The 25,412-nt window shown below is 50.8% G+C and overlaps 1 protein-coding gene across 4 annotated transcripts; it reads left to right on the top strand.

Moving 5' to 3' along the window:
* Positions 1 to 1,973: 1,973 nt before the first annotated feature.
* Positions 1,974 to 25,320, top strand: cep170ba (centrosomal protein 170Ba). 4 transcript variants are annotated; one of them, XM_048974840.1, is made up of 20 exons: positions 1,974 to 2,362; positions 5,307 to 5,444; positions 8,759 to 8,848; positions 9,645 to 9,725; positions 10,335 to 10,391; positions 10,561 to 10,699; positions 12,964 to 13,071; positions 14,503 to 14,985; positions 15,065 to 15,942; positions 17,612 to 17,791; positions 18,440 to 18,584; positions 18,750 to 20,408; positions 20,658 to 20,892; positions 21,096 to 21,228; positions 21,391 to 21,429; positions 21,697 to 21,831; positions 22,032 to 22,120; positions 22,486 to 22,579; positions 22,704 to 22,755; positions 23,007 to 25,320. In XM_048974840.1, the coding sequence occupies exons 2-20, from the start codon at positions 5,340 to 5,342 to the stop codon at positions 23,165 to 23,167; spliced, it is 4,863 nt and encodes a 1,620-aa protein (XP_048830797.1). In that variant the 5' UTR covers positions 1,974 to 2,362; positions 5,307 to 5,339; the 3' UTR covers positions 23,168 to 25,320. The 4 variants fall into 4 exon arrangements, with proteins under 4 accessions (XP_048830797.1, XP_048830795.1, XP_048830798.1 ...); XM_048974838.1 differs by lacking the exon at positions 1,974 to 2,362 and adding an exon at positions 2,371 to 5,049; XM_048974841.1 differs by lacking the exons at positions 1,974 to 2,362; positions 17,612 to 17,791 and adding an exon at positions 2,371 to 5,049.
* Positions 25,321 to 25,412: the final 92 nt, after the last annotated feature.

Below are 25,412 nucleotides of genomic sequence, written 5' to 3'. Positions count from 1 at the left end.
AAAGTCATGCACTAAATCAGTGGTTCTCAACCTTTTTTGCATCGCGACAAACTTTTTACCATTCCAACTCAGTCGTGATTCTATATCGGCTATATAGATCTAACTTAACGCTATGATCAATGCGAAGTAGATTCTGAAATTCACGCCAATCAATGACTATCGCACAAATCTGATTGGATGTACCAGCGAATTTTAAATTAGTTAAGCATATGCGGTTTGGCTTCTTGGATCGGTTGCATGTTCACTAGTTTTGCGCTAAGCAGTTGCAGACGCAAGACCCGTTTATACATGTTAATTCTAGGACTGGGGCTGGGAAATCTGATTGTGGATCAAATGGGAGCTCGTTGGTTTTGCAATGCTTGCATTTACAACTCTGCCTCGCGACCATTTCAGAACTTGCCGACCCAAATTTGGGTCGTGACCCACGGGTTAAGAATCGCTGCACTAAATACGTTTCATGAGGAGTGATTCCTGAAGAATCGTAGCCTATTTACAGCAACTGACTGTAGCTGAAAAACATTTAAACAAATAAGCTTTGCACATGAAATAGGCATAGGCCTAATGAAGAAACGCAGCAAATACGATTATAAATGCAGAAAAAAATGCGATACATCATTGAAGATGGAGCACGTAAGCTTTTATTATTAAATTAATTTTAACATGAACATAAAAATAAAGACATAAACATTGTAAATAAGAATATTATGTATATACCAGTGTAATAAAATCCGCACGGTATATTTCTAACCAACAGCTGCGTATTGTATTTCAAACCTGTCTGGGTGGTACTGGAGGCAAGTCTGAGCTGGCCTGCAGAAAGTAACCATGGCCAGGATGGTAGGTGTATAGCGACAGCAAACGAGATCGACGCTGTTAAGCACGGGATGTCACACGTGAGCAGGGAAAGTACCTTATGAGATGTGACCCCACGTTAGATCCAGTGATGCTCCACACAAACTGGGGAAGCACAACTTGGAAGAGGAATTACTGAGTGAGCTGATGTAAAACTCTATAATTTCATTTCACTGTAGGATTATGGGGTTTATTTAAATTGGACAAATATGTAGTCTTTCTGCTGTGAGTGTTTCCAGTCTGACTTGGTGAAACACATCACAGTTGTAGAATTTTCTGGACAGGTAATTCTTGTAAAACGCACGCATCGGCTTTTCTGGATCACCAGGCTGAATTTTTTATTTGATTTAGACGAAATTCATTCAGAAGTCTGTATGGTTACAGATCATGAAGCATTTTCTTGACGGAAACATATACGTAACCTTAACAGAAAAATACAACCAATACAGCGTTTTAGATTAAATTATTCTGTACCCCCAAATCCTGCAATCCTTACATTTAATGTACAACGATATTAGGTTTTATACGAAAATTCATTAGGACAAAATCCTTAAGTAAATTTAAAAGGCATAGAGGAGCAGCGCACACACGTAACAGTTGTAACATTTGACACAACAGATTGACACACAATAGGCACCAAATGAACTATGAACGTTTTTCCTACATGAGTTGGGTAGCATTAGCTGATTTCCTAATCCCTCTGATATTTCGGGGATGGACTAAAAATAATGAATAAATAAGTAAATAAATAAAAAGGAATCCTCACAGACTGAAGTGAACCTGCCTTATGATACCCTTCCACAAGGTGGCGTGCGGATGCTTTGTATGGGAAAACCGACTCCTTTGTCACGGACGTGTCAGCAATCGCTTGGTGCGTTAAAAAGAGCACATGTTGAAGAGCACTGCATTTTAATATTATGGGAAACAAACCAAACCGTGGTGCAGTTAAGCGGGAATTAAAAGCACCCATAATTTCTAGTAGCTTCCAATCTAAATAATCTGGGGCTTTTCTAGATGAAAGCACGTTATTGGGGGAGTATAAGAGGCTTGCCTTCGGTTTGTTCCGGCTACAGTGCAGGCAGGTGCCGATCGTACAGGCCGGGTCGTCTGAGGGGAGGGAGCCCGGCGCTGCGCTTTGGGTGCGTCACTAACCTGGAAAGGCTGCTGGAGGCGGCGCCGCTCTTCGCCTACTGACAATCCCAGTAAAAATGCTACGGCGGTGAGCGGTGTGCGGAGCACAGGGCGGGTGTCACCCCAAGCCGATTTCCTTGCCCTGTTTCTGCATTTTTAATTATTATAATTAGATTTAGTTTAAAAGCGGATCTAATTCAGCAACGGCGAGGGACGGCGCTTCCCCTGGCCCGGTGTTAATGGTGGCATCGGTGGATCTGGAGTATAGATGGGACCGTGGGACTAAGAATCGTGCAGGATTACGGGTGGGGGAAATCAGAAAATAAGAGTAAAATACGCTGTTCATTTCCCGAACGGTGTCTGGCTTTTGGAGGAACAGGTACGTGGCTTTATACCTGATGTATATGGGTAGCGGTGCGAGCAGAACCGCGTCGGGGTGACTGTATGGGAGCGATGCAAACGTTACATTGGTATATATTCGGGAAAATATCATTTGATTTATGAGGATTGCTGGATATTCTGCTGAAAGTCACAATAAAACGAGGACGATTCGCCTGGTTTTAGGAGGAGGATCTATCGGGGGGGCTAGTTTTCCTGGAGCCGCCGTGTTAATTAGTCATTTATTAAATATGGTAATATTATCTAAGCAGCAGGCTGACTGGTTATCTGGCCGGCCGCTTGTTGGCTGCCTTGTTTGATCGGCGGTGTCTGGGATAAACCTGCGGTATACGTACAGGAGATGTCTGTAAAACGGCATTAGTACATTATATATGAATAGGCTTTACCACGTAGTAAAATTAACTTCTGTTTTGTTTGTGATTTGCAAGAATGTGCGTTTATATGTCCATGTACAGGAAAAATGGCATCGTTTTTGTCATTAGTAGGGCCGCCAACATTATTATAGACGCTGAAAACCAATACTTTACTGCGAAAACTAATTGCGTTAAGGGATGTATTATTTGTGGATAGTTTTGCCACTGCCAGTAATTAATAATAATTCTGGGTTTGGTTAAGTCGTGGTTAAGATGTCAGTGCATCGATTTGCTTGAGCAGACCTCCTGGCTGATTCTCCGAGAAGAGGATAGTACCGTGTTGCCCCCCGACGGGCCTGACCGCCTTTGTGTAGATGCAGATATCATGTGGACTCCAGAGAGGTGATGGAGCCCCCCTGGGAAAGAAAATTGCGTTAGAGGAAGATCCCCCCCCCCAAAAAGAAAAAGTAAACAGGGAACCTGGATGTCAGTGTATCAACGTTCCTCCAGGACCTCAATGCTGCAGACAGGCTGTACTGGAGAATACTGTAATAAGTTGTGTGAATGCAATAAATACACACTGTAAATAACTAATTGGATGCACAAAGTGGGCCATTGTGCGTAGTGTAGTATGTGCAGTTGCCACTTATGAGACCTTCATCGATACTCGCAGTTCCTGCTTGAGGACATGAGCTGTCTGTCTCCCGCTGTGTTGCTGCTCATAAAACTCAGCATCCCGACCCTGACTTGTAGCTGCCGGAGGGCGGTTAGCCTGCGGCTGCTTGTGATGTCATCAAGTCAATCCAGTCAATACCCTAGATCCAAGCAAGAGGTACTTGGGTTAATGTCTGCCTCTCTGGGAAAACACCCCATGCGTTTGTCACCTAGATGCTGTGTCATTGATAACGAGAACCGGTTGGTGCATGTGGTAGCCCTGTCGTTGCTTGTTGGGGAGATACTGGGGGGATGTGGGCTGGATCTCCATCCACCGGATCCAGTGGGGAATGCTCTGTGAGGCAAATGTCAGCCGTCTGCATTGACTTCCTGATCCTACAGGTCCTTGTGTTGACATTGTTTAATGGTTGCCCGTTGCAGTGCACAGGAAGAAGTGGGCTAGTCTTTTCTAACAGCACTATAATTAGGTGGAGGTGGAAGGGTGTTCCGTTGCCGTGTGGGAGCTAAGGGACTTGGGAAGGGGTACCGAGAGGAGCATGGCGCTTCTACTGGTTTATCTGAGCCCTGGAGTGGAATGGGCTATGTGCAGGATAATTCAGGGACAGCAAATAAAAATCCAGACCAAGATTCTGTTTCAACCGACCAGTTGAATATAAAGAGTCACAGATACTCAGCTGGTTGGCTGAAACAAAATCTTGGTCTGGATTTTTGCCTCCTGGACCGGAACTTATGGCTACATGTTGTAACTCTGATTTGTTCTCTTCTGCCTCGTTTTCTGATTTGTCAGGGCTGAGACCTGTGTCCTGGTGGACAAACTGTGACTGGAAACATGTTTGCTTCACCTCTGGTGGACGAAACATTTTGTCAGTGAGATGGCTGTCTCTCTGTCTCTCACTCATTTTTTGGTATGTTCATCTTCAGGATCCCACACGGGCTCCCTGAGCGGTGCGTCAATGAAAATCAATATTCAAATTCTGGAGTCTGTAGCTGGCGCCCATGCGATGAGATCTCCTGACCCAGGGTCAGTTTGATAACGTCATTTAGAGAAACAGTAGGATTCAGTGAGTGAGTATGGTCGGGTCTGGAGCAAAAAATGGATTTTTGAGCATGGATGAGATTGTTCATATGGGAATATGCTAGACACACAGCTAGATCAATAGCATCCCAGCGCTGTGGGACTTGGTACCGAGATACAAATTTGAGGTTAAGGGCTCGTCATGTGATCACAAACACACCAGTTATAGTCCACAAATGTCTGAGCTGTACTGGTGTGCACGCTGGTTTGCTCTCAACTCTGCTATGGTTCGCATCCGTTTCCAGGATGATGTCATACCTCAGGAGTGAGGAGGAAAGCGTGTCACTCGTTCCCTGGAGCCTGTGACTCGTGCTCTCTGGCTCTGCAAACCAGTCAGGCGTCTCTTTGCTAGATCTCTTGTGCGTTTTGTTAAGGATGAAGGCTGGACGTCTGGCTGGGGTGAGACCTGCACGTGTTATTTCATATCTCTAGACGGCTGCTTTTTTTTTTTTTTAATACAGTTTTTGTTTGAATATAACAGCAGGCATCCCACAACTGTAGCACCACGATGTTTCCTTGGTGATGCAGCTCTGTTCTGTCAGGCATGTTTACGAGCAGCGATGGGTGAGTTTTGAAGTGCCGCCCGTGTGCAGGTTGGGACCTGCTTTGGGTCTATCCCGCCCCACCCCGACGTCCCATTTTATTTTCACTCTAGCAGGTCACATATCAGCCTGCAGGGGATTCTGGGTCCTCAGAGTCAGTACAGATTACAGCTGATGCTTACGATGCCCCTGGGTAGTGTGAGCGTGATTTTCAGCAGCGATCTCTTTGAGGTATTTCGGTATTGGGATTTATCCTGCCCCCCACCCCCCTCCCCTTAGGATGCCAGCAGACCTCTGAGTGTGGCCACCAAGATGAGTGTGACTTCATGGTTCCTGGTGAGCAGCTCCGGCACACGCCATCGCCTGCCGAGGGAGATGATCTTTGTGGGACGAGAGGACTGCGAATTGATGCTGCAGGTGGGTGACCCCGCCCTCCAGGAGCCGCAGGCTCCTCCCCAAATATTCTAGAAACTCCCACATGCATCCTGACACATTCTAGCCACACACCCACACTGCAGGCCACATCTCCACACCACAGGCCCCGCCCTTATCTGACAGGCCACACCCCCAGTAACATGAAGCGCGGCCTTCACTCCCGTAGCATGCAGAGCAGTCAAAGCAGAGTGCTAGCTTGTGTTAGATGCTACGCTGTGTTGGAGAACTTGTCTGGTGGACTCATGGCCCCTGGCTCCCGTCCTAAGGCCACACTTATCTGCTTGTTAAGTCGTGACGTTTGAATCACGTGACGGCACTGTTCCCGGGGCCAACTTGGGTACAAGCCGATATGCCGCAGTGTTGTGTGCCTCAGTGTTTTAATCACTCTGGAACAAAAATATAAATAAAGACTTGTCCTTGTACTGTTTTCCTTGCACAGAGGATGAGAAGTGGCAGTGTACATTAAACAGCAAATTTCCATTTTTTTTTTCCCTGTTAAGTATTAGGGGTGTAACGGTGCCCAAAATTCAGTTTCGGGTTCACTTTTGGTACAGCAGGGAAAACAGAATTTGTTCAGATTATTATTAAACAGAATTACAAGAAATTGTAAATCGAAGGTGATGTGTGACCCAGGGTCATGTCTGAATAACAAGAGACGCTTGGTTGCAGATTGTAAAGAAAAATAACGTTTTAAAATAGAAAATATCATAACAATTATAATAAACTAAATTCCACATTTTCTTCTACCCAGTATCTGTAACTGAATTTGTTTAAATGCCTTGCTCCGGTCGTTTACATGCTCAGATGGTTGTGTGAAACAGGTTAGCATGTTGGATGTGTTTTCAGCAACATACTCGAGTACAGTATAACACAGCCGACGGACAGTCTTGGTTTTATTAGCTATGCTTTAGTGTTGGTGTAATTTAGCTGACGGTGTAAGATTAACCCTAACAAACTCTCAGCCACAATTAGCGTAATGTTTTTGCTGAACATCTACTTGTGAATTCCTGAACATCTATTTGTAAATTCCTGTGTTGAAAAGTTTAGCAGTTAGAAAAAAATGCTTTTGTCGAGACCACAAGTAAAATGTTTGTGTTCTTGGTATTGAGAAACTCCCGTCGTTTGTTTGGCGTAACAGTCTTACGTCAAGCTTTACGTCAGACTTAAGTGAATAATGACCAGGTACATGGTGTGATTAGCCTGGATCCTGGGAACGTAGTTTTGGTTTTGAAGCAGAGCTGAGTTCTGATTCCACTTCCTCATCAAGTTGACATGCTAAGGTTAAAGTAGGTGAGGTCTGATTAAATCGTTAAGAAGCGGCCTACAGCTGTAAAGGAGGGGTAGGTCTGTTTGGAGTTCAGCGGGATGATATAATAATGATAGTGTCCTCTCCGCTACATGTGTTAGCGCTGAGTCAGGGGGGATGGGGTGCGGGGGCCTGGTTTTTGTGAAGGTTCTCCGCATTCCTACGTGGCCTGTTAGAGGCCGTAGGAAATCGAAACATTTTGGTTCATGTCCTCTTTCTGTACTTGGTGGGACCGGAGGGATAAGAGACCATATGATGTTACTTTGATTAAAGTGCAGGCCTCCATCTTGCCGTTACTGCCTGAGCCTGATGGCATCCAGGGTGGGGGGGGGGCAGTTTTGCTGCTGGATTCTGCCCCTGCTGTAATTAAAGGACTTCAGCCTCTGTTTCTCATTCCTGGGCTGTTTATGTCGTCTTGTCAGGCTACTGTTGGCACGGATCCTGGGCCCCCCCGCACTGAAGTACCGCCACTCGCTCCCCCCATCCCCATTCAGGTCTGCTGGCTCTGGCCAGCCCTCAGCCTCGCCCTCCTCTCATAGCGGACACTCTCCACTCCTCCGCTGGGGCTGCCTCCCTTTCGTGTTTTGTCTAACCTCGTTTCTCGTTCAGGTCCTCCTCTGCCCCACCCATCCCCCCCCTTCTCCCCACTGTGTTGGTAGCAGCTTCCTGCTCAGAGTGGCCCACCGTGATTGGTTTCGGAGACGGTGTGCAGCCTGTACCGCACCCATGAGTAATTAGCGTGGCCTGTTAGCGCTAGCAAAAGTGCTTGCAAGCCCCAGTCAGCCTTGCTGCTGGCGAGGGAGTGGATTCACCTGAGGATATGTCACTGGATGATGTGGGGGGTGGGGGGGGGGGACTCTATCCTCCGGTTAGTAGTGTAAACGTGGTGACGCAGCATGACTTGGCGTGACACCAAGCCAGGGAACTCACTCTCCTGAATTAGTGGCTTCTTCCAGCTCTTTTGGGGCCAGGTGGGGGGGGGGGGGGGGTCATCCCGTGCTGTTGGGAGGGGTGCTAATGTAAATCCGGAACTCATTAGCAGGACTCAGACAAAGGCCCGAAGCGAGTGAAAGGACAACGAAGCGTATGGTGGATGAATGGCTGGGAGGAGGGCATGGATGGCACGGGTGGGGGCTCCCTCCCTTTTAACGCGGGGTGGTCTGAAGTGGCTAACAAGAGGTAACGGGGTAACAGGGCTTGTCTCGAGCTTTTTTTTTTGTCAGGATGGTGGGAGGAGTGAGCTGTTGATTTTGGGAGCATGGTTTATCTACGGAGCATTTCAGCATGCGGGTCTTTTATCCCAGGATTTACTTTGACAATAGTTTGACAACTATTCTGTCACTCTTTGTTGTTGGTGACACCAAGAGAGGAACCGGAACTATGGGTGGGGCTCTTCTGGGTTCCTGGGAATATGAGGGAATACAGGGGAGCTGATGGAAGCGGGTCGGTGTGGGATGGGGTCTTAATGAGCCTGGACCTCGTTAAACTCTGGCTAAGCAGATGAAAATCCATTTAGAGGATGACTTTTCGTGTGGCAACATTGTGGGCCCATGAAGCGGAAACAAGCGCTGGGTTTATGGTCTGACTGCTTGCCTGAGCAGTGAATCCCCCCCCCCCCCCCCCCCCCTTCCCGTCATGGGTCAGCAGCCTGCAGGAATGCATTTGCTGTCCCTCACCGCACCACTCTGTCCTTGATGTCTTGAGTCCCAAGGCGGTGGGTGAGTTCCTTGCCCCCGGGGTGGTTGGTGTGACACAAGCCTGTCTACAGAGCCTCGTAACCAGTAAGGTTAAGCTCTAAACGCTACGTTAGCAACGTAGCATTGGCGCTTTTACGCTGCACTTTCTGCTTCTTTAGCGTTTAGCGCAGGAGGCTGCCTCAGTGGACCCGTCCCATTTCCGCACCTCTCAGTCTGCACTATGTATAGCTCTGAGCGCACCTTCCCAGTGGGGGCTGCGTATCTCACACGCATCTCCTCTGCCTCTGCCCCAGTCCCGCAGCGTGGACAAGCAGCATGCCGTCATCAACTACGACCCCTCCACAGACGAGCACCTGGTGAAGGACCTGGGGAGCCTCAATGGGGTGAGTTGAGAAATCCAACCGTTTAGACCCATGACCCCACTGATAAGCTCTCCTGCCAAGAACTGGGGGGGGGTCGACAGCATGGGAAAGGTAGGTTTTATTTCAGGGGGGTCTTTGTTCCAAAGGAGCATGAGGTCCCAGAATACAGTGTATGCATTGTGTGGGACTGGTTTCTCTGGTGTGGTGTTTAGTACCATGCTGGGATTAGTGGAAGGGACCTCATGGGGTTGGGGGGGCCGCAAACTGTCAGATTAATGCTGCAGGTGTCAGAGCTCAGATATAAAATTTAAAGTTTCATTAATTCACTTTAAATCATTCTGATGACTTAACGCACATAGGCTGCTATTGGCCTGCAGCGTGTCTAATCAGTAGTGGTTCCCGTACCAGTCTATAGCAGCCCCTGTTTGTGAAGCACCTGCGCTGTGCTGTCCTCCCATGGCATTTATTAAGCTTCTATCACGTGGAAACTCCCCTCATTAGCATTAACTACCTGAGCCTGAGACTGGGTAGGTCATGCTGTCCCTACAAGCAGTAATGGCACGTAGCTTATTTTTAGCATTTTAGGTGAACTAAACCTGCATTTTTTTAGTCTTTGGAATCTGTCGGAAGCCTTTAGTGCAGTGTTTTCCAATCCGGTCCGCGGGGATCCACAGTAAGTCCATGTTTTTGCTCCCTCCCGGCTCCCTGCGAGACAGTTCGGGAGCTGGGAGGCAACTAGAACGTGGACCGTCTGCGGGTCCCCGAGGACCGGATTGGGAAACACTGCTTCAGTGTGCTTGCTCTTCTTCCCCGCCAGACATTCGTGAATGATGTCCGCATCCCTGACCAGACCTACATCACCCTGAAGCTGTCGGATGTCGTCCGCTTCGGATATGATATCCTTATTCATGTCTTATTGCAGTGGTGCAGTGGTGTGATGGTAGGAATGAGGCAAGTCTGTCTGAGGAGACATTGTTGCTGCGTGCAGTATTTGTATGTTTTACCCCTGGCTGCAACCTGACCCTTTAGTTAATGTTTTGTGGTCTGTTTTGTCGATAGATCCAGGGACCTGTGAAGTTCTGTAGTGAGGGGACAGAGCGGTGCAGGGTCAGGACAGTATGAGAATGACCTCCGTGCAGCTGAGCTGGCAGCCGGCCCAAGGTCGTGCTCATCTCCTTTTGGGAGACTTTCGTTCCAGATGTTAAGCTTTTTGTGCTGCTCTATCCAGCCTTTGACCTTGACAGGCTGATGGTTGGCTGAGGTTTCTGACAAACAGCTACCCTGTCACACACGCTGATAGAGGTCGCGGGATACCTGGTGAGCTTTCCCGGTGTGGGGGGTGGGGGTGTTCTGCCCCCCAGAAAGGGAGGATGGTGCTTTCTGTGCCCTCAGCGATCCTCGAATTGGACAGACACTTTTCCAAATGTCAGTGACAGTCAGTGAGCATATGTCCGCAGCAGATTCATTCTCTGTCATGTTTATTTGGCCCTTAATGAGCCCCTCACATTCTCACATCTACGTTTTGGAACGGAGTCAGCACAAAGTTCCAGAGGAAGCCCTCAAGGTTGGTGCCCCCCCCTCCCCACCCACACCCAGCACCTTAGTGTTTTTGTTGCACACTCGCAATTGTGTGCGTGCACCTCGGCGATCGTCTCTGTGAGTATCATCTCATTTTCAGTTGTGGGGGGGGGGGGGGTGTTCTACAGCTGTTGACCCCGCCCTTGTAATTTCAGCATGAGAAGTACACCAGCCAGCTGCAGATGAGTCTGAAGGTACAGGAAGGGAGGAGGCGGGAAAAAACCCATGAGAAGGGGGGCCTGGCCGACCCGACGCGCTCCAAGACAGAGAAGGTGGAGCGCAAGGCCGTGTCGGGTAAGGGGGGGCCTGCGGCTCGAACCCGAGGCCCTGCTGGGGTTCACATCAATGAACCTTTTATCCTCCAGTTTAACTCACTGCTGTCCCGAGCCCCGCCCATCTTCTGGGGTCGGGGGGGGTTTGGTTTCCCCTCCTGAGTTCCTGCCCTTCTGGCACAGGATGCAAAACACCAGACGACCCCCCCCCCCGTCCCTGCTGGCATGGGTCTGCAGGGTGGAGTTGATGAGGTGAAGCGCCTGGTGTGAAAGGAGCCTCTGTAAGGCTGGTGTTTGTGAAGCTGTGTTAACTCTTTGCCATGGGGGGGGCTGTGGAAATGTGAAACTACGCCCTGAGCACCCCCACCCAGGAAACACGCATCCCATCCTTAACGAAGCAGCTGTAAGTAGAAAGATGGCAGGACCTTGGCTGTGGGTTTGTACCCCTTTGATGCAGCGATTATTTTGGACGAACGTTTCAGCTCTGAGCTGCAGTAACAGCATCACCTCGCCCGGGATGTGGGTTCGAAAGCTCGCTGCAGGATTGGGATGTGCGGCCTCCTTTCTACCTGCTCTGTGTGTGCATTTGGTGCAGCGGACGATCAGAACCTAAAGTAATTGTTCTGTATGATCCAGGCTCTGCTCTGATATGTCTGTCTGAATCCTTTTAACGGGGCTAATCCTTGTCCACTCCCACCTACCGCGGATTATCCCGCATGCCGGATTTCTTGTCGGAGCCGGTCGCCCGGGAGATGGGTCGCGATGTGAGTGCGTCTCAGAGGGTCATGTGTGTTCAGCCCCAGCTCTAAGCTGTTGCGCTTTACCTGCTTACTGCGCACCTTTGTCGAAGCTCCCTAACCACTGCAGAACTTGCTGGCAATCTGTGTCTGTGAATCCGGATGGGGTCAATCCAGCAAGAAAACAGGTCACAGAGCTGTGTGGGGCCCTGGGAGGGCGCGCCTCACCGTCTCTCGCTGGGCGTTTCCTCTGCGACAAAAGCCAGGAAACTGAGTTTTAAACAGCGGCGGACGCAGCATGAAGCTGCGTTCACTGCACGTTACTACAGTGTTACTGAAGCAGTGCTTCCATTAGTGACCATGAAGCAGCATAAACTAATGCTGGAGGTCTTTGCCGGGAGAGTAAACCTTTCACTGTTTATTGCCACACATTATTCGCCCCCCCCCCCTTCCTCTCCCTCCCCCCTCGTTTAATGAAGTCTGCATTAGCTCATCTTCCAGCCACTGCTGACATAACCAGTGACGCTCCAGTCCTCCCAGCCCCATCTCTCAGGGTGCTGCTGTCCGTCTCATTGCTGTAGCAGTGGCAGCCCTCAGTACTGATGTCCCGGTTTCTTTGGATCTCGTGAGCTGGGATGAGCATTTGACAGCAGTCTGACACCCCCCACCTTTCCAGATTCGGATTGCCACCCCCCGTGTCCCTGTGGTGAGCTACTGCCAACAGGGCGTGCAGCGCCTTGAAGCAGGGTGTTACCTTGAAGCTGAAGGGGCTTCACCTGCAGCTTGTCTCCCCACCCCCGCCAGTTATCACTGCCATCTACCCCCTCACTTGTTCATGCGTCCTTTGTGTAGTGTTGTGATATTGTACCCCCCCCCATTTTGATATATAATTCCCAAACAGCCCCAATCTCCTAGCTTCAGCAGTGTGGTTTATGTCCTGCCCCAGCATCTATGCCCTGATCTGAGATCTGCCTTTTCCAGGGAAGCACCAAGTTGTTCATCCCCTGCTGTGCAACGTGGATCTTTATGGAACATTCCGGTTTTCCCCTTTCTCAGTCTCCCGTGGTGATCTTTCGCTCTGTAATTGAACCAGTCAACCTTGCTTATGATCTGAGCTATTAGTGTGGGAGGGTGACGGTTGATTGGTTGTATTGTTTGGACTCTGTTCCTGCTCAGCTGAGTCGGCCAATAGGAAGGTTCTACAGGTGTGAATGGTGATCAGGTTGTTGCTAGGATTATAAAGCCTTTCAAAGGGAGTTGATTTGCCCTCTAAGTTCCTTCATACTAACAGCAACTTGTCATTGTGGGCGTGACCCTTTTCTGTAGCCCTGCCTGTCTGCCGGTAAATTTGTATAAAGACGCTGATATGAACTTTATCTGTATCTGACACACTATGGCTGTCATTGCTGCAGTTTTACAAACAGGCTTTTGTTTCACACAGTTTGATCCTGGGCATGTGAGCAGTGTGGTGTGTGAGTGGATTGTGTAGGGCGGTGTTTGTCTGGCAACCTTACCTGTGTTGTGTGTGTGTGTGTGTCTGTACCTACAGAGGCTCCAGATCCACGCCCCACCCCTCTCTACGGTCAGCCCTCTTGGTGGGGTGACAATGATGTCGGCCAGAAGAGGGAGAGTTGCCGGCCGAACGGGAGCCACGCAGGTCAGTCGGCGCCCCAGGGCACTTCCTGCTTCCTCCTCCATGCTGGGTGGAGCTCTGACACCCTGTCTTACTAATGTATAAATAACCCAATAAGTTACCTGAGTCAATTACAGGACGGCAGGTGAGGGGTGGAATGTGACCTCATGCAATCCACGGCGCTTTTAGTCATGGTGCTGTGCACCCAGTGCAGGGCTGCTGGGAGTTCTGATGGTTCTCTGCTCAGGGGACAGGGCACGGTGTCCGGCGCACAGCTGAGCAGCGAGCGGGAGAGACGCTGGGGGTTAGAGTCCACCGCTGTATGGCTGAAGGTCACGCTAATCAGGAGAATGAACAATAGCCACTAGGATGTGGGGCAGGCCGGGGGCAGCGTGGTTTAAAAAGCCGTGTCGGATCACGTTCGCAGTCTGTGTTTCTGAAAACGACACCCTGGGTTATTCCGAGGCGGGGAGTATAGCGCTGTCAGAACCTACTTATGGCCTGTGGCTGTATTGGGTTTAGCCAAAACTGCGCTGGGTAATTTTCTCCGTGATTGTTGCTCACACGACTGGCTTTGTTGCCTTGAAGAGACATTTAGATTTCAAAAGGCAGTTTCAGAATTAATCTGATGAGTGAATTTGGACTAGGTGTGTTTCTCTCTTCTGTCTTAAATTGGAGTCTGGTTGCCAGGATCAGATTACAGTAGTGTAGTGTGTATGAACTGGTGTTTGAATGCTAAATAATTACACAAAAGAGAGACAGAAGGTCGTCTTTGGTCAGCAGGAACAGCCTGGAAAGCACAGCCACGTACTTCCTTGTGAGAAGTTTTAAAAATCTCTGTTCTTTTCTGCAGCTACTCCACACCCAGGGGCAGTTTGAAGGTAACACTTTGAAGTGTGGCCAGTCGGCTTGCCCCTTTTATGGGTTGTGCCGCATTTTATTGGTTCTTAGGATGCCCCTCCCCCCCCAAGGGCCCTGAGCATTGTGTCAGGGTGTGGCACCTCCTCACTGTGTTTAGGTTTCTGTGTGTTCAGACCACCAGTTCTAAACTTGTGCTACATAACCCCGTGGGACACAAGAATTTTAAGGCAGCGTTTCCCATTCCGGTCCTTCGAGGACCCACAGACAGTCCCGCGTTTTTGCTCCCTCCCAATTCCTGTAGAGCCGAGCAAAAATGTGGACTGTCTGGCAGGGAGCTCGGACGGAGCAAAAACATGGACCGACTGTGGGTCCCCAAGGACCGGATTGGTAAATACCGATTTATGGAGCTGTCAGGGTTCTGTGTCCCCTAATCTGAAATGAATGTTTTTGATCTGATTGGAAGGTGTTGCGTGCTTTGCACGTGAAAGCCATGTTTAGCTTTGGTGGTTCAAGGTTTTTACAGTATCTGGCTGTGGTTTCCTGGTCAGTGTGTGTTTGCATGCCATCATGTTCCACCTTGGCATCTACCCACAGACCATTCCAAGGTCAGCTCTAGACCTGAACTCGAGGTCAACGGCTCGAACCTGGACTACAGGGACCCGCTCACCAAGCCTGTCTACCCGTACCGGAGGGAGCCCAGCTACTTCGAGATCCCCACCAAAGAGTTCCTTCACTCCAAGCCCTCCGAGGGTGAGGTCCAGGAGATCCCCACCAAGGATACGGACAGCCCAGCGAAGCCGGCCCCCACTTCCCCTGTTGTGCAGAGCCACGCCTCTTTCACCATCGAGTTTGACGACTGCAAGATGAAGATCAAGGATCACATCACCAAGTTCTCCTTCCGCCAGCGCAAGCCGCCGTTCCGGGAGTTGGCCACACCCACTGAGGTGATGTCCGCCGAGAGCAAGGTGGCTGACTGGCTGGTGACTAGCGACGTTAGCATGATGAGGTCGAAGGTGCCCTGCGAGGACGTCTACAGCACCAAAAGTGACCTCCCCATGCAGGTCAAGACCCTCAAAGGTCAGATTTCTGTGGTCACAGCACATCTGGTCGATGCTCCTCCTCTCGTGTGATCTTATCATTCTCCGTCTCTGTGCAGGGCACCACCACGAGGATGGCACCCAGAGCGACTCCGAGGGCCCTGTCTTGAAAGACAAGCGGGCCGAACTGCAGCAGTCACTCCCGTCTCGCCCGCTGTCCCTCCGCCAGCATGTCCCGCCGCCAGTTCAGAAGCCCCCCAGTCCTCCACCCATTGACAGCTTACCGGCTGTCTCGTCTCCGGAGCCCCGGTCCCCCCCATCCCCACAGGGACAGGGCAGGCCTGATCCCCAGCAGGCCTTCATCATAGAGTTCTTCGACGATATCCCCCGAAAGAAGCGCTCGCAGTCATTCACCCAGAACTCCGCCCAGCCTGACATGTACTCTGCCATCAAAGCTAAGTTGGAGAAGCGCAAGGCTGGGGTCCAGACTGGGGAAAGGCCTGCCCCATCGCAGGGGCATGCCCCTCCTACCCAGCAGATCACCGTGCCACTGAAAGTGTCAGGTGCGGGGGCCCTGCCCCGGTCTGCCTCTCTCAAGCGGGAGAAGATGGACGAAAGGACCAGCAGCCCCCCGTCTGGCTCGAGTTTCACTATCAGGCCTTTTGGCAGCGTAGGGAGGAGGTCCAAGCTGGCCCAAGACTTTGCGGCCGAGTTTCTGCGGGAGTCGAGCCAGATGGTCGCTCCTGCCCAGGAGAAGACGTCCCCACCCCCCATACTGAGCCCCCGCCGGCAGGCCGCCTACTGCTCCCCGGCCACCAACCCCATCCATAGCCCCAGGTCCCGCGCAGCCCAGCTGGGTGTCTGTCCTGATATCGCGAGGACCACCCAGGCCATTAGGAACGAGGAGGAGGACAGCCTGAGTGACGCCGGTACCTACACCATTGAGACGGACGCCCAGGACAAGGAGGTGGAGGAAGCACGCAACATGATCGACCAGGTGAGGGCACACCTGCAGCGAGTACTGAGCAAAGGACATTGCCTGTAATATTTGTGTCTCCCCTAAAGGCAGGGCCTGTGTGGACTGGTTTGTGCCCCTCGAAGGGCCCCTCGAGTCTTAAAGCCTCATTTTGCTGTATCCTAAACAATGAAATGTAGTTTGAGTCAGGTGCCGCAGTGCATAATCTCATGTCTGTAGGTCAGATGATTGTTCAGGGACGCCTATAAACAGGGCATCGTGAGACAAGATATTGACCTTCTCTTACGTAACTATGAAGTGCACACAGGCCAGGTGCTGTGAAGCTGAGCTGCACCTAATGCTGTGTTTATGGGGCTGACTGAGGAGGTTTCCCCAAAATTAAGTCCACATATTCAGTTCAGCCTGTTCCAAGCGCCCTCTTCTGGTCCCCGGTGCGCCTACTACTTGAAAACTTTCAGTTCCTTTCGCTCCACGTTCTCATGCGGCCTAATTTTGCAAATGAGTCCCTTCCCCCATTCTGGAGCGAAAGACACGCCGTCAGGCAAAACACCTTTGCCCCCTCAAACCAGGAAGGTGGGTGACCCGGCCTTATGCCGCCGAGTCGCTGAAAGGGGGGGGGGTGTGGATTCCTTCTGAGCCGCAGTGCACATGCAGCAGGAAAGGGTTTAGCTTAAATGGGATGGAAAATGCGGCAACTGTTAAGAGCAGCGGTAGGGGTGGGCGGCTGTTGGGTCACATGACATGTATCACCGCCAGCCCCTTCCAGACACATTCCTCTGAGTCAGGCCTCGTCCAGCTGCAGTCCAAAGTCTCTGCTGTTTGAACCTACCGCTATGGCGCTCTTCACGATTGGAGCCCTCCCCAGTCTGCTCCTTTTGGCAAAGAGGCCTGTGGCATGCAGTGTTAATTTGTCTTATGTGTGCCATTGCAGTGTGTTTTTATTAAGTGTAAAACTATAGTGGTGTGTTATGAGTATTCACTCCCAGATAAAGTCGGTGTAAAACTCCACAGTGCAGCCTGTTTGGGGCTGCTTTCACTTCGTTTAACCGCTTTGATCTTGCTCACAGTGTGATTGGGAACGAGGCATACACAAACACTCGGGCATGTTAACAGTAACATTCGGCTCCCGTTCTGAAGCTTGCTGTGACGCGCTCTGTTGGAGACACTGCCCCCTGCCTGTAGGATTTGAAACTGCTCAGATGCCATTCTGCAGTTCAGCAGTTTAAGTATTTACTTCATAATGTAGCTCCCGTAATAGACAAAAAGAGGCATCTGAAAGTAAAGGCAAACTGGCACCTGAACGGCAAGGCTATCTGACATCTTATCTTTGCAGAGGATCTGCTTTCCGCGGATAAATCAGCAGATGCTTCTCAGTTACACGGCCCAGTAAACATTTTGGCTGGCGTCGTCTGCCAGTTCACGCTGAGTGGCTCTCGCCTCTACAGCAGGGAGGCTTTTTGTCATCTGCCATAGTCTCTCAGGGCAGGCGCTCAACCCTAATGACGGTCACTGCGAAGACCCAGTCGGGCAATACTCCTCTATAAGAAGTGCTGTGAAGAGAGGGCTGCCATCAACTCCACAGGGGGAGGGGATGCTGACGTCTGATTGGCTGACTCTTCTGTCCATCAGCAGCCCATGTGTGGGCTCCTCCCCTCTTCTGCATGACTTATGCCTGCTTTGTTCCTGACAGGTGTTTGGTGTTCTTGACTCCCCCGAGTACACCGGCGTGACCATGCCAGCCTATAGGCCGGTAATTAACCAGGACAGGGAGCAGCAGGCTAGCAAGTGTAGCTCTGGGGATCTAAAAGCAGCCCCAGAGCAGACCTGTAGTCCAGAGGCCTTTAGTGGCAGCCCCAGCAGCCCTGCACAGGTAAAGAAACCTTTGGGCCCAGAGCGTTGTCACCCACCCATTGGAAACACCCTGGGCTCAGATCTACCTCATCGGTCGGCCAATCGATCAATCAATCAATCAGCCAGTCAAATAATCATTCACAGAAGAATGATCAGAGCTGCATGATCTCACTGTTAATTTGGCATGGTGCTTCTGTCTCGTTCCATGATCCACTTCCTTGCTCTTCCATTTGTGGTCGGTGGGTTTTATGTTTGGTCTCTCCCCAAGCTGGTTGTGGGCTCTTTCTTCACTGGGGCAAACCAATCAGTCTGCTTGTCGAGAGTATGCAGGTTGGGATATTTATTTTGGCTGACTTGTAATTGCTGGTGAATGATCCGAATTCTATTCTAATTCTCTTGTAAACAAAAAACGTCACATGACTTCCCCCCATGGTTGGAGTGCTTTCAATAACACCTTTCCTGCATTCGTGAAAAATATCCCAACCTGAACAGGATTTGTGCCATCAAACACACCATAAATGGCATTGTACTAATGGCGTATGATTTGAATAAAATTTTGGCAGGCTTTTTTTTAACTGGTTACGGCCATGGTTTCAGATGAATCATATGTTCTGAGATGACTTGTCTTCAGTCACGCATTGCTTCTAACCAATTCCCTGTGTTACAGCTGCAGGCACAGCCCACTGACTCCGTATCTCTGGGTGGCCCCAAGTGGGTCTCTCGGTGGGCCAGCCTGGCTGACAGCTACACTGAATCGGGGCCTGCTGGGGGGCTCCTGGAGACCCCACCGCAGGGAAACTTCACAGATGGAGGTAAGACGGTTGAATATCGTTGTGTTGCATCATTGGCCTATTTGATTTGCGTGTCTGGGAATTGTTTGCCGCCTTTGAGGCCAGCAGTCCGCCTTCCAGGGAACATCCTTAAACGCTACCTGAGATGACTGAAAATGCAGATAACTTGTTTGTTTCTATGCGTAGATGGTACAGTTACCCATCATGCACTGCCAAACCACAGATTGGACAGTACTGAGCCAGAAGCTAGCCACGGCTCCAGAACACGACGGCTCCTTCCCCAAGTTCCTCCATCTGAAAAAGCTGAGAGCTCGGCCCCCAGCACGTCAATGCGACGGGAAAGCTCCACGAACCGCGAGGCCCCCGAGCAGGGCGTCGCCACAGGCCGCCAAGGGGACGCTGTCCAGAGGCTGACGGTGCAGGATGAGCTGGAGCCCGATAGCCTGAGTGATGCCAGCAAGTCTGATGATGGCTCCGCCGCGGCGGATCGGAGCAGGAACTCCCTCTCTGGGGGAACGGAAAGGCCCACAAAAGAGAAAACGAGGCCCCAACCAAAGTCCACTTTCTTCTACATCGGCTCGGAGGACGTAGAAGGTGCCCCATCTTTGGCAGGAAAGGATCGGAATCCACCCCAGAAAGCCTCCTCTGCGACAACCCTGACCCAGCATAAGGCCAGCCTAGAGCCCAAGAGGGCGGTCAAGCCCACTGCCTCAGCCTTGGCCTCTAATTTCTTCATGGAGGACACGGGGGACACGACTGCTAAAGAGAACGGCTCCTCGTTATTGCGGCAGGAGAGCTTCACCAGGGACAAGCCGAGTGATGCCGTCCATGTCCACCAGCTACCACACATCCACAGTGATTCACCCCCGAGGGATACAGACCGTGCCGACACGCACCAGGGCCAGTGTGGGCAGGACACACAGTCCTTCCTCAGGGACACTGAGAACGCGCTGGCAGCCCTGGAGGCAAAGCTGCAGGCCCAGACTCAGGGTTGCAGCCAGAGAGCGGAGGACTCTCTATCGGGAGAGTCGGACATAGATACATCTAGCACAGTCAGTCTGGTCAGTAACCAGAATGCTTCCATCGACGTGTCCAAGAAGAAGGCTGCTGTCAGCAGCACCCAGAAGGGCAAGTCGTCATCCTTGTCCGTCCAGGACCAGGGTCAGACGGCCACGGCCCTCGAGCGCCTGTCCGAGAAGCGGCGCTCTCAGACCACCAATGGTACTGGCAAGGCTGACGCCGACAAGCAGTTTCACCGCCGTCGCAGCTCTGGGACCCGCGGTTCCTTGGAGCTGAGCGACGAGACCCAGAACTCTAGCCAGCCTCCGGGCTACTGGCATGACAACTTCTCATCGGATCAGGAGACCGGCTCTCGTACTTCTGTCGGCAAAAAGCCTTCCATTCGGCCCCAGAGGGAGGACCTTAGCAAGGCGTCCAAGGGTCACCAGGGCCTGACGCGCTCCAACAGCCTCTCTGCCCCCCGGGCCACGCGAGCCTCCATGCTGCGCCGTGCCCGTCTGGGCGATGCCTCGGACAACGAGGGCACGGAGACGGACCGCACGTCCCAGAACTCGGACCCAGCTAAGCCAGCAGCCGATGCCAAGAAGCTGTCCCGCCTGGACATCCTGGCGCTGCCCCGCAAGCGGACCGGCTCCTTCACCACACCTAGCGACACAGAATCTTCTGCCGGACGGACGGGCTTCTCCACCCGCAGCTCCGAGCCTGGAAGCTCTGTGCGCAAGGCGTCCACTGCTGAACCCAGGTCCCGGCATAGTTTGGCATCCACGGGGAAGCAGCCCGTCAGCCGGACTCGCTCCAGCAGTGCCAAGCACTCTGCCACAGCTGGTGAGTACAGAGCTGTCATTGTGCTAGTAGAGGGGCTGCTTTCCTGACTGGTATTCCAGTGTTTTGTTTAGAGATTGTGATCATAGTGTCACCCACTGTGGCAGCAATGATTCCATGTAGTCCGGCGATCATATTGTTGTCATTTCATTATTAGAAGTAATCGGTCAGTCATTTAATCCATTATGTTACCGAACCATCAGTATATTTATCTGGCTTTTTAAAAATATTTTTCACGCATCTTGGGAAAAGGTCCCCGGCGGCGGCAGAAAGGCTCCGACTACACGTCCACGTCGGACGAAGAGTACGACGGCACCCACGGCACCCCCAAGCACAAGCGCTCACAGTCGTCGGCTGCCTCCCAGACACCCCAGGGCCAGGCGCCCAATGTGCCCCGCCTCCGCTCTCAGTCTCGCCAGTCTGAGGATGAGGAGAACGAGGGTGACCCCTTCCAGAACTGGTCGGCGCACAGTGCGGAGATCGCCAGGTTCGGAAGGCGTATGGCTGGATCCTTTTGTAGCTTTTATATTTTATGTGCGTCCAGTGACTGCAAGAACATGTGGACACCTTGGTCCACTTTTGTTTGCGATCTTCCACCTTGCCCTCAGCTTGCTGTCTGTGTTCTGTACAGGGGATGATTGTGCAATCTAACATGGGCTTTGCTCTTTCGCCTCCTCCACCCTCCCCCAGGCTGAGTCAGGACCTGGCCAAGGACTTGGCAATCCTGGCCCGGGAGATCCACGACGTAGCCGGGGATGGTGACTCCCAGGCTCCCAGTCCTGTCCCCAGCACCCCCGCTTCTACAATCTCTGCCCGTGAGGAGGTACCTCTCTTTGTTCTCTCTTCCGAACCTTCTGAAGAGTTTTCTGTGGTGGTCAGTCCGAAATTGAAATTGAAACCTGTAGGGGTCGCTGTTGTCAGAAGGTGCACAGTAGCTGCCCAGGACTCCGTCTTCATGTTGATCTCTTTCTCTTCCTGTGAACAGAAAACAAATCCATCTCTGCAAGCCGCCCACACATCTCAGGTGCTGAGCCCATTCCTCCCCCCACCCCCACACCTTCACCTCACTCCCCCATCCTTCTGTATTGGCTGTAACTCGCTTTATTGAGTCCTTAGCCGTGTCGGAATCAGCCTAGGCCGTCTACCCTCCATTTTGTTCCACTGTGCGCACTTTGTAATCCACTTTCCAGCTCCTTCCCACGTTGAGATTAGCGTGATCCCGCAGTCGCCTCAAAGCCGTCTCTCCCTCGCGCCGCATATGTTTACTCTGCTATACTCCTTCTCTCACCAGTTGGTTCAGCGCATTCCGGAAGCTAGTCTAAATTACCAGAAGGTTCCGCCTGGTTCTGCCAGGCTCAATGAACCGGACCAGAACACAAACGACCAAGACCCGAACTCCAAGCGCCGTGTGTGGAACCGTGAGGAGGTAATCTGATGCGTTCCCTCCAGAACCAGCAGCACAAAAGCTTATTGTTGCCCTTCTTAGCGCAATTCACAATGATCCCCTGAGTCTCCGGTTCTCTCAGTCCCATACAGATTTCAGTTTTACCATTTTATCCCCGATGATCCTGAAAAGGATTTGAATAAACCCTTGATTTACTTTTCTCGTTTTTCTGGTCTTTCCAGGTCATGTTCGATCACCTGATGCTGAATCCCGTCTCTCAGCTATCGCAGGCTATTCGCGAAAACACGGAACAGCTGGCGGAGAAAATGAAGTGAGCTTCTGTGACCGTTCCCAGTGTTGCGTTCCAGGTTAAGGTTGTCTGCTTGCTCGCCCAAGCTGTGTGGGACTCCTGCTATCAGAGTTACTGCTGTCGTGGCGAAACAACCGTCTGTTGTCTGGAAAACCAATATGTGTGGCAGCGGTGGGGTTTCCAGAAAGTTTCATGTGGTTCACACACTACAGCGCACATCCCATAAAGTATGATTATATTTTTATTTTTCCTGCATGTTGGGAAATTGGCTAAGAGATGTCTAGAGACATTTTTTCTTGAAGATTAGTGCCAACTCTGGAAGTACCTGTAGATGTCTCTCTACATTGATTTTTGGACATAGGCTGTTTGTTCCCTGCCGCCCCCAGGACCATGTTCCACGATAGGCTGGACGCCTGGGAGGAGCTGGAAGCCAGGATTAACGCGGACAACGAAGTCCCCATCCTCAAAACATCCAACAAGGTGTCCTGCAAACATCTTCGCCTGACATTTTCAAGGCTGTAGCGTTTTAGATGTGCTAAACCACAAGGCGCCCGTCTCAGTGGTGGCCTTCGGGTTTGGTGACAGACTTATTTGGTGTTTTTAGGAAATCACGTCCATATTGAAGGAGCTGAGAAGGGTCCAGAAGCAGCTGGAAGGTAGGATCACCCTCCAGATCTGACGAGCTTCGCCCTCCAGACTCCACCTTTTCACGTTCTGTTTTTTTGGTCACTGAGTCTTCCTGTTTGTCATAATTCCATTAATGCAGGAAGAAAAGGGTAAACAGACTGGGAGATTTTTCGTAATACTCACATATAACGGCTATATGGGCTTGTAGTGAACAGGCATGCCTGTAGAGATGCCTGTCTGAGTGGTTTGATGCTAATGGATTTCCTTTCTCTCTTGTCAGTCATCAACACTATTATAGGTCCTTGTCCAATCCCGGGGCACGGCACTCCCAAGTCCCGCCTTCCCTCCAAGGAATCTAGGCCAGCGTCACAGACTGACAGCACCCGAGAGCGTATCAGGAGGGCCATGGCAGACCCCGAAGTTGAGAGCATCATGCTTTAAGCTACGGGGAGCCCCCTGGTGGCAGTTTCTCCTCAAACTCTTGTATCGGGTTTTATGTGCTTACTGTGTGTGTTTATATGGATGGGGGATGACAGTATGGTACAAAAAAAACCTAGACTAAACAAAACAAGTCTTGGGAAAACGCCTTGTTTGCCATAACAAGCGGTTTGTGTGGAAATGCAGCCTGCATGCCTTCATCACTTTAGAGCAGTATTCGGGTCTATAGCAAAACGGGTCTGGGCTGGGACAGAGTAGTGGGGGGTATCTCACCGCACGGCGGGAGCTCCGCCCCTCATGCTTTCACACTGACGTTCCACAATTGCACTTGTTCCCTGTGTCCACGTCGTTAGCCTGAAAGTCGAACAACCCATGTGATCGAGCTTTAGCTCCAGGCTGTGATTTTTGAACCTGGTGTCATGGAGGACTTTTCTAACGTACAAGCCGTGGAAGAAAAGGATCCAAGAATGTTTGTTTTTCCTGGAGGGTGAATCGTGCTCACACATGATGGTGCGCGCTTACAGGCGGGGGGTGTGCACCATGTCCTGCTTGAACTGGTGATGTTGTCTGGAAGCCCGCCTGATGCTGTCAGGTGGAGTAAATGTATTAAATTCTCGTGAAATATCGTACTAAACGAGTGATTGCAGACCGATCTTCTGCTTCTTTTTATTTTTTTTTCCCTTAGTTTCTGAACTGGGACGGTGTTTTTCATGTCACGCTGTATTTAACGTGGCGCTTTCCAGATTATCCCCAGGAAGCACAATGGGAGTGTCGCCGTACGCGGAACTATTTATAATCGTATTTCTTTAAGTACGTCCCTGTCTGCAGTCATCTCCTGCCTCCTCCATACTCGTATCTCAAGCCCGGACCCGTGTGGAATTCCACGGGCTGTCCGGCTGGCTCACTCTCACGGTCAGATGGCACAAAGTCAGATTTTTTTTTTTTGGTTGTTTTTTGTGAGGAGGATGTAATTAGAGGTACTATGATTCGTCCATGAAGATCACCCTCTTGCTCGGGAGCCACCCTGAAGTCGGCCACCCCTGTGTTTTACGTTACTGCAGTCCAGTCGGAAGAGCGGCAAGGCGTTGGCACTTTCAGAGCCACTGTAGTACAAGGCCAAAGATGACCGCTCTGTCGCCCCTGTGCTGGTATTAAACACCGTCCCGGAAGTGGTGTCCTCTTCAGAATCATCCCAGTAACTGTCCAAAATACCCTGTGCCTGATGCTTGTCATTCCCCATAGATGCTGCTGAGGCTGTAGGTTTTTTCCCTCCCCCCTTCCAGCGAGGACCTGTATTGGGTCAGCTTCCTCTTCTTGGTTGCACTATGGTAGAAAAACACTGTGTTCCCCAGGGTACCATGGTAACCTGGGCCCTCTGCACTTAGCTTCACTTGAAGGCGGGTGAGCGAGGCCTTACGGTGGCTTAGCAAAAAATGCACGTCACTTGATTTTTTTGGGGGGGGGGGGGGGGGAGAGGTGGAGTATAAAGGACACCTAGCTGTCAGGCTGGTTCGCGGTGGGGAAACGAACCAACTGAACAGGGGGATTTGGATGAGATTAAAAAAAACACCCCCACCTTGTCTAGCTTGGGGAAAAAAACACTGTATTTTTCAATCTGTTGTTCATAAAGTAATTTAGCCATCGTGATGTGCTTTAGTACGCTCTTGTTTTTTGTTGGTTATGGACCTCTCCCCGGCTCACCGAGGCTGTCGCATTACTGCACCTAATAAAGGTACTGACTTACCATCGCGAAATGCTGACCCGTGCGAAACGCGTTTTACCGCAGCTGTAATGCTTGTGATGGTAGCCACTGCTGCTGATGTTCAGTGTCCTATGTAAACTCCTCTTGGTCATTTCCTTTGTATTTCCTTTGGTCAGCCCCTGCATGCATGAAAGGATTTTCCAGGAACATCGCGCCAATATTCTGGACTAGATCTGCATCTTTCAGTTTCAAACTCTCCTACTTCCCCTTTTCTAACATTTCAATTGTTTTGTTCATTTCACGAACATAGGGTATAATTTAAGGATGAGTTCCAGTTTTTTGGGTTATTTACATTGTTTTGAGAATTTCTTTAGGGGGGAAATTATGTACATCTTTTTGCATTATTTTGAAAAGTTTGATTTTATCTTTTGTAATAAATTGACGTCAATATTTATTGATGTGTGTGGGTTGTGGGTCATTTGGCTGTTGTGAGCTTCTTAAAAGTGCTGCGAAATGATGGATTTCAAACCTGTTCAAATTGTAGCT

This window comes from Brienomyrus brachyistius, chromosome 14, assembly GCF_023856365.1.
Source record: "Brienomyrus brachyistius isolate T26 chromosome 14, BBRACH_0.4, whole genome shotgun sequence".
NCBI classification, from domain to species: domain Eukaryota; kingdom Metazoa; phylum Chordata; class Actinopteri; order Osteoglossiformes; family Mormyridae; genus Brienomyrus; species Brienomyrus brachyistius.
Note: the sequence above shows the minus strand (reverse complement) of the source record. Positions and strands in the feature narration are given on the sequence as shown.